Raw genomic sequence first — 13,398 nt, forward strand, 5'->3', positions numbered from 1 at the left:
TTTTCAATGTTTTTGTCGCTTTCTTTCTCAAAAAAATCTCTGAATTTTTTCCAACTTTTTTTGGGGCGTTTTTTTTCTGCTAATATTGTGTTAATATGCAGGAATGATCTGTAAGGATTTTTTGGATTAACAAATAATATATATAATATAATAATATACCGTGAATATACAGAATTGTCCGTAAACTTAACGGAAAAGTTGTAATTTTGTGCCGAGACATTAGCTGTGTTTCTACGGATTTGTTTCAAACAGTGTAACCGCTCACAGTGTGCGTACCTAACCCACCTAACCCCCCTAACCACACTAACCCCCCTAACCCCCCTAACCACACTAACCCCAATAACCCTAATACCCTTCTTCTGTTATTCAGGACAAAAATGTGCAAAAACACTCAAAACTGGAGAAAAGTTAAAAACATTGTTAACCGACGTAACAGAAACTCTGACATAAGTCAACGTGAATATTTAAGGTTACAGTTTCCAACAAGCAACACAAAAAGTGACTTAAAAAACAAGACTTTGGCAGCTCTTCACGTTGTCGGGGCGATTCTAGGATCAGACTTTTAGGGGGGCTCAGCCCCTAATGACAAAGTGAAACGGCTACAGTGCCTTGTAAAAAAACAAACATGTATTGTTGTGTAGGACTGAAGCTAACAATCATCTCTAAGATGTCCAATATTTGTGAGTCTAGACACAAAAACCTTTTTAAGGTATTTGCGTAAAACTGATCCGCATGTGTTTCATATCAAAATATTCAAATCTTTTCTAGAGCGGTGTGTGAAGACATATTTTGGCGCTAAAGCTGAAACGTTGATGTTGGCTTTTTGCAATTCCCTCAAATGTCTTTTGCAAACCAACCTTAACTTATGATGTGTGTGTGTGTGTGTGTGTGTGTGTGTATCTGTGCAATTTTCCGTCCTCAGAGGGTTAATATTATATTTATTTGATCAGTTCAAAGGTCGTATTCATTCAAAGACAAACTGCACGTATTGCACAGAGAGTGGAAGAAACAGGAGTTTATAAAGAAGACATATTCTTTGTTTCCTATTGACATTATTGCTTTCTTTCTTTTTCTCTCTCTCTCTCTCTCTCTCTCTCTCTCAACTACAACTAAATCAAGACACCGATAGTTTTCCTAAGATTGTATCAACAGAAATGTCACGTAAGAAGACATAATATATATTAACAAATAAATCACGTAACATATTTAAATTCTTAATAATCCACCACCACCTTTTAGCTAGTGCTCTTCAGTGCCTTCATGTTTGTGTCGTATTTAAAAAGTTCCCCGTTGTACAAATGTTGACATCTTCGCTTGAAAAAAAAAAAAAAAAAAAACTGTTCTCACTTCCAACTCACGTGAAATCCTAACGCTTGCTCGGTGTCTCTCAGCGTCTCATACAGACGCACAAATCACATTATTACACACAATATTAGTCTCGCTTTGCCAGACCCTCCTCCACAGCGCTGCGGAGGAAGGTCTGGCTAATCCACACAGCATTCCCGGATGGGAGGACTATGGTTAACTGCTCCTCAGATCTCTGCAGGGTAAATCCAGACAGCTAGCTAGACTATCTGTCCAATCTGAGTTTTCTGTTGCACGACTAAAACTACTTCTGAACGTACACATGTTCCACCAAAACAAGTTCCTTCCAGAGGCTATTTAGCAGAGGCACCGTGGCTCCGTCCGGAGCTTAGCACCACCCAAGACGATTGTGATTGGTCTAAAGAAATGCCAATAAACCAGAGCATGTTTTTCTCCCATCCAGGAATACTGTGTGGACTAGCTAGACCTTCCTCCGCAGCGCTGTGGAGGAAGGTCTGGACATGCGAGACTAGCCAAAAAAGTGACGCCAAGAGTCCCGACACAGCACATCTAAATATGACACTAAAGGAGACTTTTTGCGTCAGTGGCGGGACGTGTCCATATCGCCCCGCTTCCCAGTTTCTCTTTACTGACAAGCAAAGAAAACAGGCTCCGCCCTCCTACAACCGCGATGGCTGCAGCTGATTGGACGAACGCGCCACGTGGGGCGAGAAATAGGCCGTGCAGTTGCTGAATCTGAGTCTTTGTTTCAGATCGACAACGGCCAGTTTAAAAAGATTTTCGTCTTTTAGCTTTTGAGTGCTGGCGAGCCGAGCCAGCCGCTCCTCATTTGCATAAAGTTGGCTGGATGCACGACTGCTTACATAGAAATGAATGGGAAAGGAAGGATCATTTTGTAACCCCCACCCACCATCTTTTCTTAAAACTAACTGTCCCGTTCTTGTGCCACATGTCAGTTAAACGTACGTCCCGACACAGAGCGTCAAAAAGGGACGCCAAGAGACACGACCAAGTGTGTTTAAATATGACGCTAAAGGAGACTTTTGCGTCAACAACAAACGCCAAAGAACAAGCGTCGCTGGGAGTGAGAATGGCCCATTCCCAAAGTCTGGACTCACAGACTCACGGACTTTGGAGGCGTTCGCGAAATTCGTAAGGGCTTAGGGTTGTCCCAATGTCGAATTTCAAAGGGCGTGAGGGTTTGAGGAAACACTGGCCCAATCCCAAAGTGAGCCCTGAGGACTGAGGACTTAATTGATCTCAAGTGCTGAGTGAGTGAGTGAGTGAGTGTGTGAGGCCACATGGGCTCAGATAGGTAGAAATTGGATTGGGACATCACTTCACGAGATCACGTTACCTTGGCGACGTTTAATAACAGAGATGTTGCTGACACTTGCCGGTTTGGGAATTTTCTTTTTAAGTTTGTTGCTTACCACACGGCCAAGGCCCAGGAGACGGCTGCCCGATTCCAAATTTTTTCAAACTCTTGTTTTACGAGCTGGACAACAGGTTGGTCTGTGCTCCGTGGTCGTGTGGCGTGCCGTTGTTTACCTTTTGTAATTTCTGGATTTCCCCACGGTCTCCTCAGTAAACGTCACAACGCTTTGAACTGTGGGTAATTCCCTTTTGGTGAAGTCTGCATCGATGCAGACTCATGGAAAGGGCTCGGTAAGTGTGTACTCAAACCCTTTGAAATTCGACATTGGGACAACCCTAAGCCCTTATGAATTTCACGAGAACGCGCACCAAAGTCCGTGAGTCTGTGAGTCCGGACTTTGGGATTGGGCCACTTACAGAGTCTTTAGTCCTTAGTCCTCAGGGCTCACATTGGGATTGGGCCAATGTGTTGCCCCCAAAATCCCTGAAAAAAACTCCCTGGGAGCACGAACTCGTCTTTGAAATCGACAGAGAGGCTTTTTCGCTTCACTTTCAGCAATAAAAGAGAAAGAAGACAAAGACAGCAGCACCATTAGAGAAGGTGAAGGGGATTGCATCTCTGTTTAAAACTGCGTTCACTCAAAACTAAACATGACGAAGTGACTTCGTGGCGTAGCAGCAGAAGTTAGAGGGTGTCTAGTGCACAGTGGAGGATTTAAGTCCTTAAACCTCCCGGGAAGAACTTGCTGGTTTTGAAAAAACAATCCACGTTTTGCTCAAGTGTTCACGTGCATCCCACCGTCACCCGATTTTAAAGATGCAAAACATTTAAAAAATCCCCCCAAAATATGCAAACGCTGTCTGCTTTTTTTTGCGTGTAAGCAAACGCATTATCTAGGCTAATAAAACATCAAAATGTAAAACATCTTCACTTCATTTTGTAATAAATTCGAAAGCATCGTGTTGCGTGTAAGTACAGATAAGACAAGCAATTCAAATACTATACAGGCTATATATATATTTATATATATTTTACCTTTTGATTTTGTCTTCAAACAGCTTTCAAAGCCAGTAGAGAAAACGAAAAGTACAGCCCTTTTCATTTTGTAAAAACTGCCACGTTAGGTAATCACTAGGGATGCACCAAATCCAGGATTCGGCTTCGGATTCGGCTGAATATTGGGATTTTGACGGGATTCTGGTTTCTGCCGAACCTTAGAATTTTTTCCCAGTGAACCGAACCCTACGCTTGCACTACGCGCACTACGCTGGTCGACGTAATGACGGCGCTGTTGGTTACGGGAAGGTGTTTACGTAGGTGGAGCATTCAATGCAGTAGGCTGTGAGAAAGTGAAAATGGAACTAGTGAGCAGAAAAAGTTGTAGTTTGGCAGTACTTTCAGTCAAAAGAAGGCCATTCAAGTCCAGCTACATGTTCAATTTGCAATGCCGATTTGTCTTGTGGTGGCGAGGACCCTAAACTATACACAACATCACCGCTGTTACAACATTTGGTATGAAACATCTGAAAGAATACGAGTTGTGCATGAAGGAATCTACAGACAGCAGCCAAAACGCAGCAACTTCAGGTACGGCAAAAGAAGGACAGTCACAGTGGACTGAGGATGGGAGTAGGATTCGATATTCGGTTCCCGATTCGGCAGAATCTTAATCACTGGATTCGGTATTCGGCCGAACCCCAAAATATCTGGATTCGGTGCATCCCTAGTAATCACTTATTACAAAAATGCTTGCACATAATGTGTTGTTGCTACAATGCTGAAAAACTTCCACTGAGAAAATTCAATTCAAGGAGTGAAAGTCATTAAAACCTCCCGGGAAGAACGGTATTGCTGGTTTTTAAAACAATCCACGTTTTGCTCAAGTGTTCACGTGCATCCCACGGATTATCCCCCAGATTAAAAGATGCAAAACATTTAAAAAATCCCCCAAATTATGCAAATCCTGTCTGCTTTTTTATGCGTGTAAGCATGCTGAAAAAGGTCCTTTGAGTAAAATATAATTCAAGGAATAGTTGTAAGAAAGAAAATCCCCATCGTCAAGGCGTCTCGGACTCGTCTTCGGGGGATGTCGGCGAGTTCGGCGTGTCGTCCGTATCTGCCGCCGTGGTCGCCTTGGGCAACCCAGCCGCCGCCGCTGTCAACGACATCTTTTCGTAGGTTCTCCGGCGCTGCCTCCGCAGCGTCTGGCTCTGCAGCTCCTTCACTTCCTGCAGGACTTCCTGCGCCTCCTTCCACGATGACACGGCCTCTTCCAGGAGGCGCTCTGCCTCGTCGTGCCGCCTCCGCAGCTCCGACTCCGACAGCAGGGCGGGCGGCGAGGCGGGCGGAAGGTGTTTGTCGGGGGTTTTGGGTTGCGAAGGCTCGAAGGACCCGGAAATGCTCGGCGAGTTCTTCTGATTTGGACGCGGCGAGTCGGTTTCGCTCTCTTGTTGTGAGTCAGCTTCTTTAACCGGTGACGTGTCGAATCCTTCGCCGCTCGCCGCTGATTTGGGCGACTTCTGCGCGGCAGAGTCGTCGTCCTCATTGGGACAAGAGGCGCTACGCGATCCCTTGAGTTTCGGGGAACGTGGGTCAGTGGTTTTTGTCCGCGGCGAATCTTTCAGTCGAGGGGAGTCGTTTGCTTTCGCGGCGGGCGATTGGGATCCTCTGGAGCGAGGCGAGTCGGTCCCTTTGGAGCGATTTCTCTTAGCTTTGGATCGAGGAGACTCTCGGCCTCTCAGACGGGGAGAGTCTTTCCCCCGGAGGCGAGGAGATCCGGGCGACTTGCTGCAGGAGGAGAACAAGAATCAAGTTAAACGTTACGATCCGAATTGGCTTCACAGCACACATTTTTCAAGTCATACTGCTCAAACGAGCATCGTTTGCTGTTGTGGAGAGGAGGTCACTGAACAAACTGTTAGCCATCATGAATATCCCCGACCACCCTCTCCACCCCACACTGGTCCAACAGAGTAGAGCTTAGATCGGGCCCAAAAGAATCAAGCCCGACCCCACCCAAGTCCGTGCACGTTTTTTCCGAGCCCGGCCCGACACATTAAAGCGTAACTCTCGCTTTTTGTGAATATACCTGAGTCAAACTTTCGTTTAAAAGCTAATATCTGCTTCTGACTGGCTAGTAGTCCTTACCTAGCTACTGAGCATGTGCGACTGCCAACAAAGATACAATAGAAGTGAGAGGTCTCACTCTGGAGCTAAAACAGAGACCTGAACACAGGGTGAAAAGAGGAGCTGCAGCAATGTGCAGTACAACAAAAATATGGTGTTTTTGGATAATTAAACCATGTAAACCTATTCTAATATAACCTCAAAATACAATTATGAACCTGAAAATGAGCATAATATGAGCACTTTAAAATCTACTAGCCGTGTTGGCTGGTGTGAAAAAGTTCATTTAAAGCCCTGGATTTGATTAAACAATCTGATCTCACAGAATTCCGTGAAATGAACACGGCCCCATAAGTTAAGGAAAATGTCATCGGTGGGCTTACGGTTCTGTGACACGCGGGAAGAACGAGACGGAAAAGAAGGAAGAAACTTTAGGAAACCATGGACACGCGGGACCCAATCCCCGGTCTCCTGGGTGAAAGTCCTGTGTTTGACTCATCCTCCCCCCCAACCAACCTCCTTACACGGAACTTCGGCCTTTCATACTACTCGCTACCGTAGTCGCTCTTAATCCTACGTCATCTTCTCATTGACTTTACATTGGCATTGTTTTCCGTGGTGGCCACACGGATTTTTCACACATTCCGTGCCACCACCACGTAATACACTGTTAACAATTTGTGATCATTTCACGGAATTCTGTGCGACCAGGCTGGATTAAATATTAAACGGACCTGGTATGTGGAGAGTCGGAGCCCCTGAGGTGGTGGAGGCGAGGAGAGTCGATGCCCTTCAGGTACGGGGAGCTGCCTCCATGTTCTCTCTCCGCTTTGGCCTTCTGCAACTCCTGACAGTCATAACACACATTATTCTTAGTGATATCCCATTTCAGATGCATTTAGTATAGGATTAGGACAATGCACATCAATCAACCTTTCTGTAAATGCACCAGTGTTCAAGCTGTTTCTTGCGTTCAGCGCGGTAGGGATGCAGTTGCTGCGAACTGTCTGGTTTGTGGTCACAGCGGCTCAAAGAACAGGACTTCTTCTCTCCTGTAGCCAATCATTGCAACGTCCCCGTTGTTACAAAATCGGCTCGGCGATCAGACCCTCTGCGCACAGTCGCCCCGGCCACGTTGGTGTCATACCGCCGCCCGCACCGTGCTGAACGCAAGAAGCAGGGGTGTAGCACAACAATCTGCACTCTGTATGAAGGCATCTTTCTGGGCCCTCCTCACATGAGGGCTCTGGGTACGCAGCCCCCTTTCCACCCCCGTCCCTTTAGCGCTGTAAGTAAACGTGCTTGGTCGGGAACGCGCTTGGTCGGGACTATCGCCGTCCCTTTAGCGCTATAAGTAGACGCACTTGGTCGGGACTATCGCCGTCTCTGTAGCGCTATAAGTAAACGCGCTTGGTCGGGACTATCGCCGTCCCTTTAGCGCTATAAGTAGACGCGCTTGGTCGGGACTATCGCCGTCTCTGTAGCGCTATAAGTAGACGCACTTGGTCGGGACTATCAGATTAACAGACACAGACACACACACACACACACACACACACACATACACACAGACAGACACAGACACACACACCAGATATCAGATAACAGATTAATTAATCGAAATAACGCGTTCTTTTGACAGCCCTAGTAAATATTTTGTGAAAGCACCAATAGTCAACACTACAGTATCGTTGCAGAATCGATATCGAGGTATTTGGTCAAAAATATTGTGATATTTGATTTTCTCCATATCGCTCAGCCCTACCTGCAGTCTCATCTCCTCCAGCAGCTCCTGAGCTCTCTGCATCCTCTGGGCGATGAGGCTCTGCAGCTGCCCGACGGGCGCCACCGAAGCCCCGCCCCCAGCCTCCTCTTCGGTCGGACAACGCCGCAGCGCCGAGCGAAACTCGGAGCGAATCATCGCCGGTCTGGAGAAGGGAGGGAGGAGGGAGGAGGGAGGAGGGGAAGGACGACAATAAAAGACAGTTGAACTTCTAACTTCATATATGCATACAGTAAGTGATGGTTATCCAGGACACGTTTTGGTCAACTAGCTCTCGGTTTTCTGTGTCACTTTTTCAAGGTTTTTTTTAAGTAGTTTGTCGTTTTTCCGACGTTTTAGAGAAGGGAAGGACAAGAGAAAAGTTAGAGATGAAGAAACAGACTGTTGTGTGTGTGTGTGTGTGTGTGTGTGTGTGTGTGTGTGTGTGTGTGTGTGTGTGTGTGTGTGATAGTGTGTGTGTGATAGTGTGTGTGTGTGTGTGTGTGTGTGTGTGTGTGATAGTGTGTGTGTGTGTGTGTGTGTGTGTGTGTGTGTGTGTGTGTGTGTGTGTGTGTGTGTGTGTGTGTGTGTGTGTGTGTGTGTGTGATAGTGTGTGTGTGATAGTGTGTGTGTGTGTGTGTGTGTGTGTGTGTGTGATAGTGTGTGTGTGTGTGTGTGTGTGTGTGATAGTGTGTGTGTGTGTGTGTGTGTGTGTGTGTGTGATAGTGTGTGTGTGTGTGTGTGTGTGTGTGTGTGTGATAGTGTGTGTGTGTGTGTGTGTGTGTGTGTGTGTGTGTGTGTGTGTGTGTGTGTGTGTGTGTGATAGTGTGTGTGTGTGTGTGTGTGTGTGTGTGTGTGTGTGTGTGTGTGTGTGTGTGTGGGTGTGTGTGTGTGAGTGATAGTGTGTGTGTGTGTGTGTGTGTGTGTGTGTGTGTGTGTGTGTGTGTGTGTGTGTGTGTGTGATAGTGTGTGTGTGTGTGTGTGATAGTGTGTGTGTGTGTGTGTGTGTGTGTGTGTGTGTGTGTGTGTGTCTGTGTGTGTGTGTGTGTGTGTGTGTGTGTGTGTGTGTGTGATAGTGTGATAGTGTGTGTGATAGTGTGTGTGTGTGTGTGTGTGTGAGATAGTTTGTGTACCTGGAGGAGAGGACTTCGTCCATGGAGGCACAGCGACTCCGCCCCTGCATGCTGAACCTCTTCCCCGGCTGCGGCGTTTGAGACTGAAGGATCTGAAAGGTAACACAAGTCGCCGTTTGTATCTGACAAAGCTCCTTAAAGCTGCATTCTCTTTAACTTCCAGCCGGGGGCGACTCCTTAAAGCAAGGGGGTTATATATAATATCTATATAATGGACCACCAGATCCCGTGTCTCTGGACGGAGACCAGTGAAGTCACTTTCCCGGTGATGGCTGAGCGTTACTGAGCAGCCTCCAACTGAGCTTGAAGACGTAGATGTGACGTGAGCAACCTGTCTGAAAGTTGGAAGTCTTCTGGTAGCTGTGCCAAGAGAAATCTCAATCATTCCCAATCTAGCAGAGACGGAGAGCGTAGGTATATGTAAGGAGATAACATAGACACAGGCTAATTATTGATCACTAAAATGATAGTTAACATTAGTAATTAAACTTAAACAGCTAATGGAAGTCCAAACTGCCTGAGAGCTTCTCCTGTACTATACGGTAATTCCTCTACTATGCGACAGTAAGTCTTGTGGTTATGACCCAATCGTTAGCCTATTTTTATAAAAACGTCTGCTACGGAGCCATAACGTGAGGTACAAGGTAATGGAGCCTTTTATACATTGTCGTGTTTCTTTAGAAATAAACAACGGACAAATAGAGTCTTTAAACTCTTCAGATGTAAAGTTATTCTCTGTCAAAGTGACGTCAAAATGAATGGCAGTCAATGGGATGCTAATGGGAGGTGATGGCTTGGTAGCATCAAAATGGCGCCATAGGAGCTACGCGGTCCGAGGAGAAGCTAACCCCCTTGGTTACATCAGACATAACATGAAGAACATACATCACACACTACACTACCAGGCCAGCTGGACATCTGGCTTATTTTGACTGATTTTACGGTAGGGTTCCACAAGGCGAAACACCAAGCAAATTTCGGCCAGCGTAATATTGCCTCGGGGGCGTGGTCGCGAAAACAACACGCCAGACCGCAACAGAACAGCGGCTGCAAGGCAGCTAGCAGAGAGGGTTGAAGCTAGGTAGCATAGGTAGCTAGCAGAGAGGGTTGAAGCTAGGTGGCTTAGGCAGCTAGCAGAGAGGGTTGACCCTAGGTAGCATAGGTAGCTAGCAGAGAGGGTTGAAGCTAGGTAGCTTAGGCAGCTAGCAGAGAGGGTTGACCCTAGGTAGCACAGGCAGCTAGCAGAGAGGGTTGACCCTAGGTAGCATAGGCAGCTAGCAGAGAGGGTTGAAGCTAGGTAGCTGAGGTAGCTAGCAGAGAAGGTTGACGCTAGGTAGCATAGGTAGCTAGCAGAGAGGGTTGAAGCTAGGTAGCTTAGGTAGCTAGCAGAGGGTTGACACTAGGTAGCATAGGCAGCTAGCAGAGAGGGTTGAAGCTAGGTAGCTTAGGCAGCTAGCAGAGAGGGTTGAAGCTAGGTAGCATAGGCAGCTAGCAGAGATGGTTGAAGCTAGGTAGCATATGTAGCTAGCAGAGAGGGTTGAAGCTAGGTAGCATAGGCAGCTAGCAGAGAGGGTTGAAGCTAGGTAGCATATATAGCTAGCAGAGAGGGTTGAAGCTAGGTAGCATAGGCAGCTAGCAGAGAGGGTTGAAGCTAGGTAGCATATATAGCTAGCAGAGAGGGTTGAAGCTAGGTAGCATAGGCAGCTAGCAGAGAGGGTTGAAGCTAGGTAGCTTAGGTAGCTAGCAGGTAGTTTGCTAGCAAGCTATCTTTGCTATTGTAGCTTGTGAAATCTGTGTTGATACAAGCGTCAATGTTCGCCAATTCGTTACAGCAGTGAGAGGTCTCACTCTGTAGCTAAAACAGAGACCTGAACACAGGGTGAAAAGAGGAGCTGCAGCAATGAGCAGTACAACAAAAATATGTTTTTTGAAAATTAAACCATGTAAACCTATTCTGATATAACCTCAAAATACAATTATGAACCTGAAAATAAGCAGAATATGGGCACTTTAAATGTTTAGGGTTCCCTACCTGTGCCTTGGAGGCCTCCAGGTGTGACTGTTGGCCCCAGGACAGCTCACTCCCTCTGGGCAGACTGCTGGTCTTCACTTTGGGCTCCTTGGACGTCGCCCGCAGTTTTGACACATCGGTGCCGGCTCGCTGACGAACTCCGACCCCTGAAGACCCGACTGCCGCCACCACCTGTCCGCACGAACCCCCCCGCAGAAGGTCGGCCTGGAGTTTCTCCCAGGAGGATTCCTGCAACTCGCCATCGTAGTCCGGAGACAAACCGTCCTCCTCGGCCACTAGGTCTAGGGTCAGCATGCCGTGGGAAGACGTGGACGCCTGGGGAGGTGATGACGTTAATAATGTCGTGACTTTTTCAACCTTGGACCCTATTTTCTGATGTTTTTGTGTCTAAGTGACTGATGGGAGCAACAATCTTTGAAACTGGTCAGGTGTTCAGCGTCAGTCAGCGTCCACGAAAAGTTCTGTTGCTGCTGACAGACTCAGATTATTATTGTAATTGTCTGACAACATTATGGAAAGGATCCCTACAGAGATAGAGCTTTTAGTTAAAGAGTAAGATCCTTTTAGTTTAACATGCAATCACCATCACTGAACTACACCAGACTCCATGTAAATAATCAGTACTTTTAGCATGTATAGAGCCAGCATATTTCCACCAGACTCCATGTAAATAATCAGGACTTTTAGCATGTATAGAGCCAGCATATTTCCACCAGACTCCATGTAAATAATCAGGACTTTTAACGTGTATAGAGCCAGCATATTTCCACCAGACTCCATGTAAATAATCAGGACTTTTAGCGTGTATAGAGCCAGCATATTTCCACCAGACTCCATGTAAATAATCAGGACTTTTAGCATGTATAGAGCCAGCATATTTCCACCGGACTCCATGTAAATAATCAGTACTTTTAGCATGTATAGAGCCAGCATATTTCCACCAGACTCCATGTAAATAATCAGTACTTTTAGCGTGTATAGAGCCAGCATTATTTCCACATGTAAATGGGTGAATTAAGGGTTTATTCCAACCATACCAGAGTGCCAATTGTTGGAACAGTGGAAAGATGAACCAAGACGTCTTTTGGTAGTTTTATTTAGTTTCTGTCCACTTTGAATGAAGTGTGTTTTATGACGATAAAAGTACTGATTATTTACATGGAGTCTGGTGGAGTTTGGTGATGGTGATTTCTGGGCTGTTTCAACACACATTTTGTCCTGTAGGGTTACATCGCAGCTTGTTTCGTCTGGACCAATTTCAAAGACTGTTTACATCAAACAGCCCTGAAATCGCCATCACCGAACTACACCAGACTCCATGTAAATAATCAGTACTTTTATCGTCATAAAACACACTTCATTCAAAGTGGACAGAAACTAAATAAAACTACCAAAAGACGTCTTGGTTCATCTTTCCACTGTTCCAACAATCACCACTCTGGTTTGGTTGAAATTAACCCTTAATTCACCCATTTACATGTGGAAATATGCTGGCTCTATACACGCTAAAAGTACTGATTATTTACATGGAGTCTGGTGTAGTTTGGTGACGGTGATTTCATATTAAACTAGAAGAATCTTAAAGGTCTATCTCTGTAGGGATCCATCCCATAATGTTGTCAGACACTTAGAATAATAATCTGAGTCTGTCAGCGGTAAGAAAACAACTTTTAGTGGACACTGACTAACGCTGAACACGCAGCCCGGTTCGTACCACGGCCATGAGGTGTCCTCGGGTCGGCAGCCGGCGGCCGTGAGGGATCTTTGCCTAGCTAGCAGAGAGGGTTGAAGCTAGGTAGCATAGGTAGCTAGCAGAGAGGGTTGAAGCTAGGTAGCTTAGGCAGCTAGCAGAGAGGGTTGACCCTAGGTAGCACAGGCAGCTAGCAGAGAGGGTTGACCCTAGGTAGCATAGGTAGCTAGCAGAGAGGGTTGAAGCTAGGTAGCTTAGGCAGCTAGCAGAGAGGGTTGACCCTAGGTAGCACAGGCAGCTAGCAGAGAGGGTTGACCCTAGGTAGCATAGGCAGCTAGCAGAGAGGGTTGAAGCTAGGTAGCTGAGGTAGCTAGCAGAGAAGGTTGACGCTAGGTAGCATAGGTAGCTAGCAGAGAGGGTTGAAGCTAGGTAGCTTAGGTAGCTAGCAGAGGGTTGACACTAGGTAGCATAGGCAGCTAGCAGAGAGGGTTGAAGCTAGGTAGCTTAGGCAGCTAGCAGAGAGGGTTGAAGCTAGGTAGCATAGGCAGCTAGCAGAGATGGTTGAAGCTAGGTAGCATATGTAGCTAGCAGAGAGGGTTGAAGCTAGGTAGCATAGGCAGCTAGCAGAGAGGGTTGAAGCTAGGTAGCATATATAGCTAGCAGAGAGGGTTGAAGCTAGGTAGCATAGGCAGCTAGCAGAGAGGGTTGAAGCTAGGTAGCATATATAGCTAGCAGAGAGGATTGAAGCTAGGTAGCATAGGCAGCTAGCAGAGAGGGTTGAAGCTAGGTAGCTTAGGTAGCTAGCAGGTAGTTTGCTAGCAAGCTATCTTTGCTATTGTAGCTTGTGAAATCTGTGTTGATACAAGCGTCAATGTTCGCCAATTCGGCTAATCCCGCCTTGTACAAGCCGAAGTTGGAGCTAGCTCATGTAATCCTTACCTAGCTACTGAG

At 46.4% G+C, this 13,398-nt stretch overlaps 1 protein-coding gene across 1 annotated transcript in view; it reads right to left on the reverse strand.

The window, feature by feature from the left end:
- Positions 1-4,384: 4,384 nt before the first annotated feature.
- The window catches only part of plekho1a (pleckstrin homology domain containing, family O member 1a), a 26,509-nt gene continuing 17,495 nt past the window's right edge, over positions 4,385-13,398 (reverse strand). The window contains exons 6-10 of the mRNA XM_035993231.1: positions 10,759-11,072; positions 8,726-8,830; positions 7,596-7,758; positions 6,565-6,677; positions 4,385-5,491 (exon numbers count right to left, since the gene is read on the reverse strand). Coding sequence (XP_035849124.1) covers positions 4,762-5,491; positions 6,565-6,677; positions 7,596-7,758; positions 8,726-8,830; positions 10,759-11,072 — 1,425 coding nt within the window. The 3' untranslated portion in view covers positions 4,385-4,761. The remainder of the gene's footprint in view (positions 5,492-6,564; positions 6,678-7,595; positions 7,759-8,725; positions 8,831-10,758; positions 11,073-13,398) is intronic.

The sequence above is a fragment of the Sander lucioperca genome, chromosome 16, assembly GCF_008315115.2.
Source record: "Sander lucioperca isolate FBNREF2018 chromosome 16, SLUC_FBN_1.2, whole genome shotgun sequence".
Taxonomy (NCBI): Eukaryota; Metazoa; Chordata; class Actinopteri; order Perciformes; family Percidae; genus Sander; species Sander lucioperca.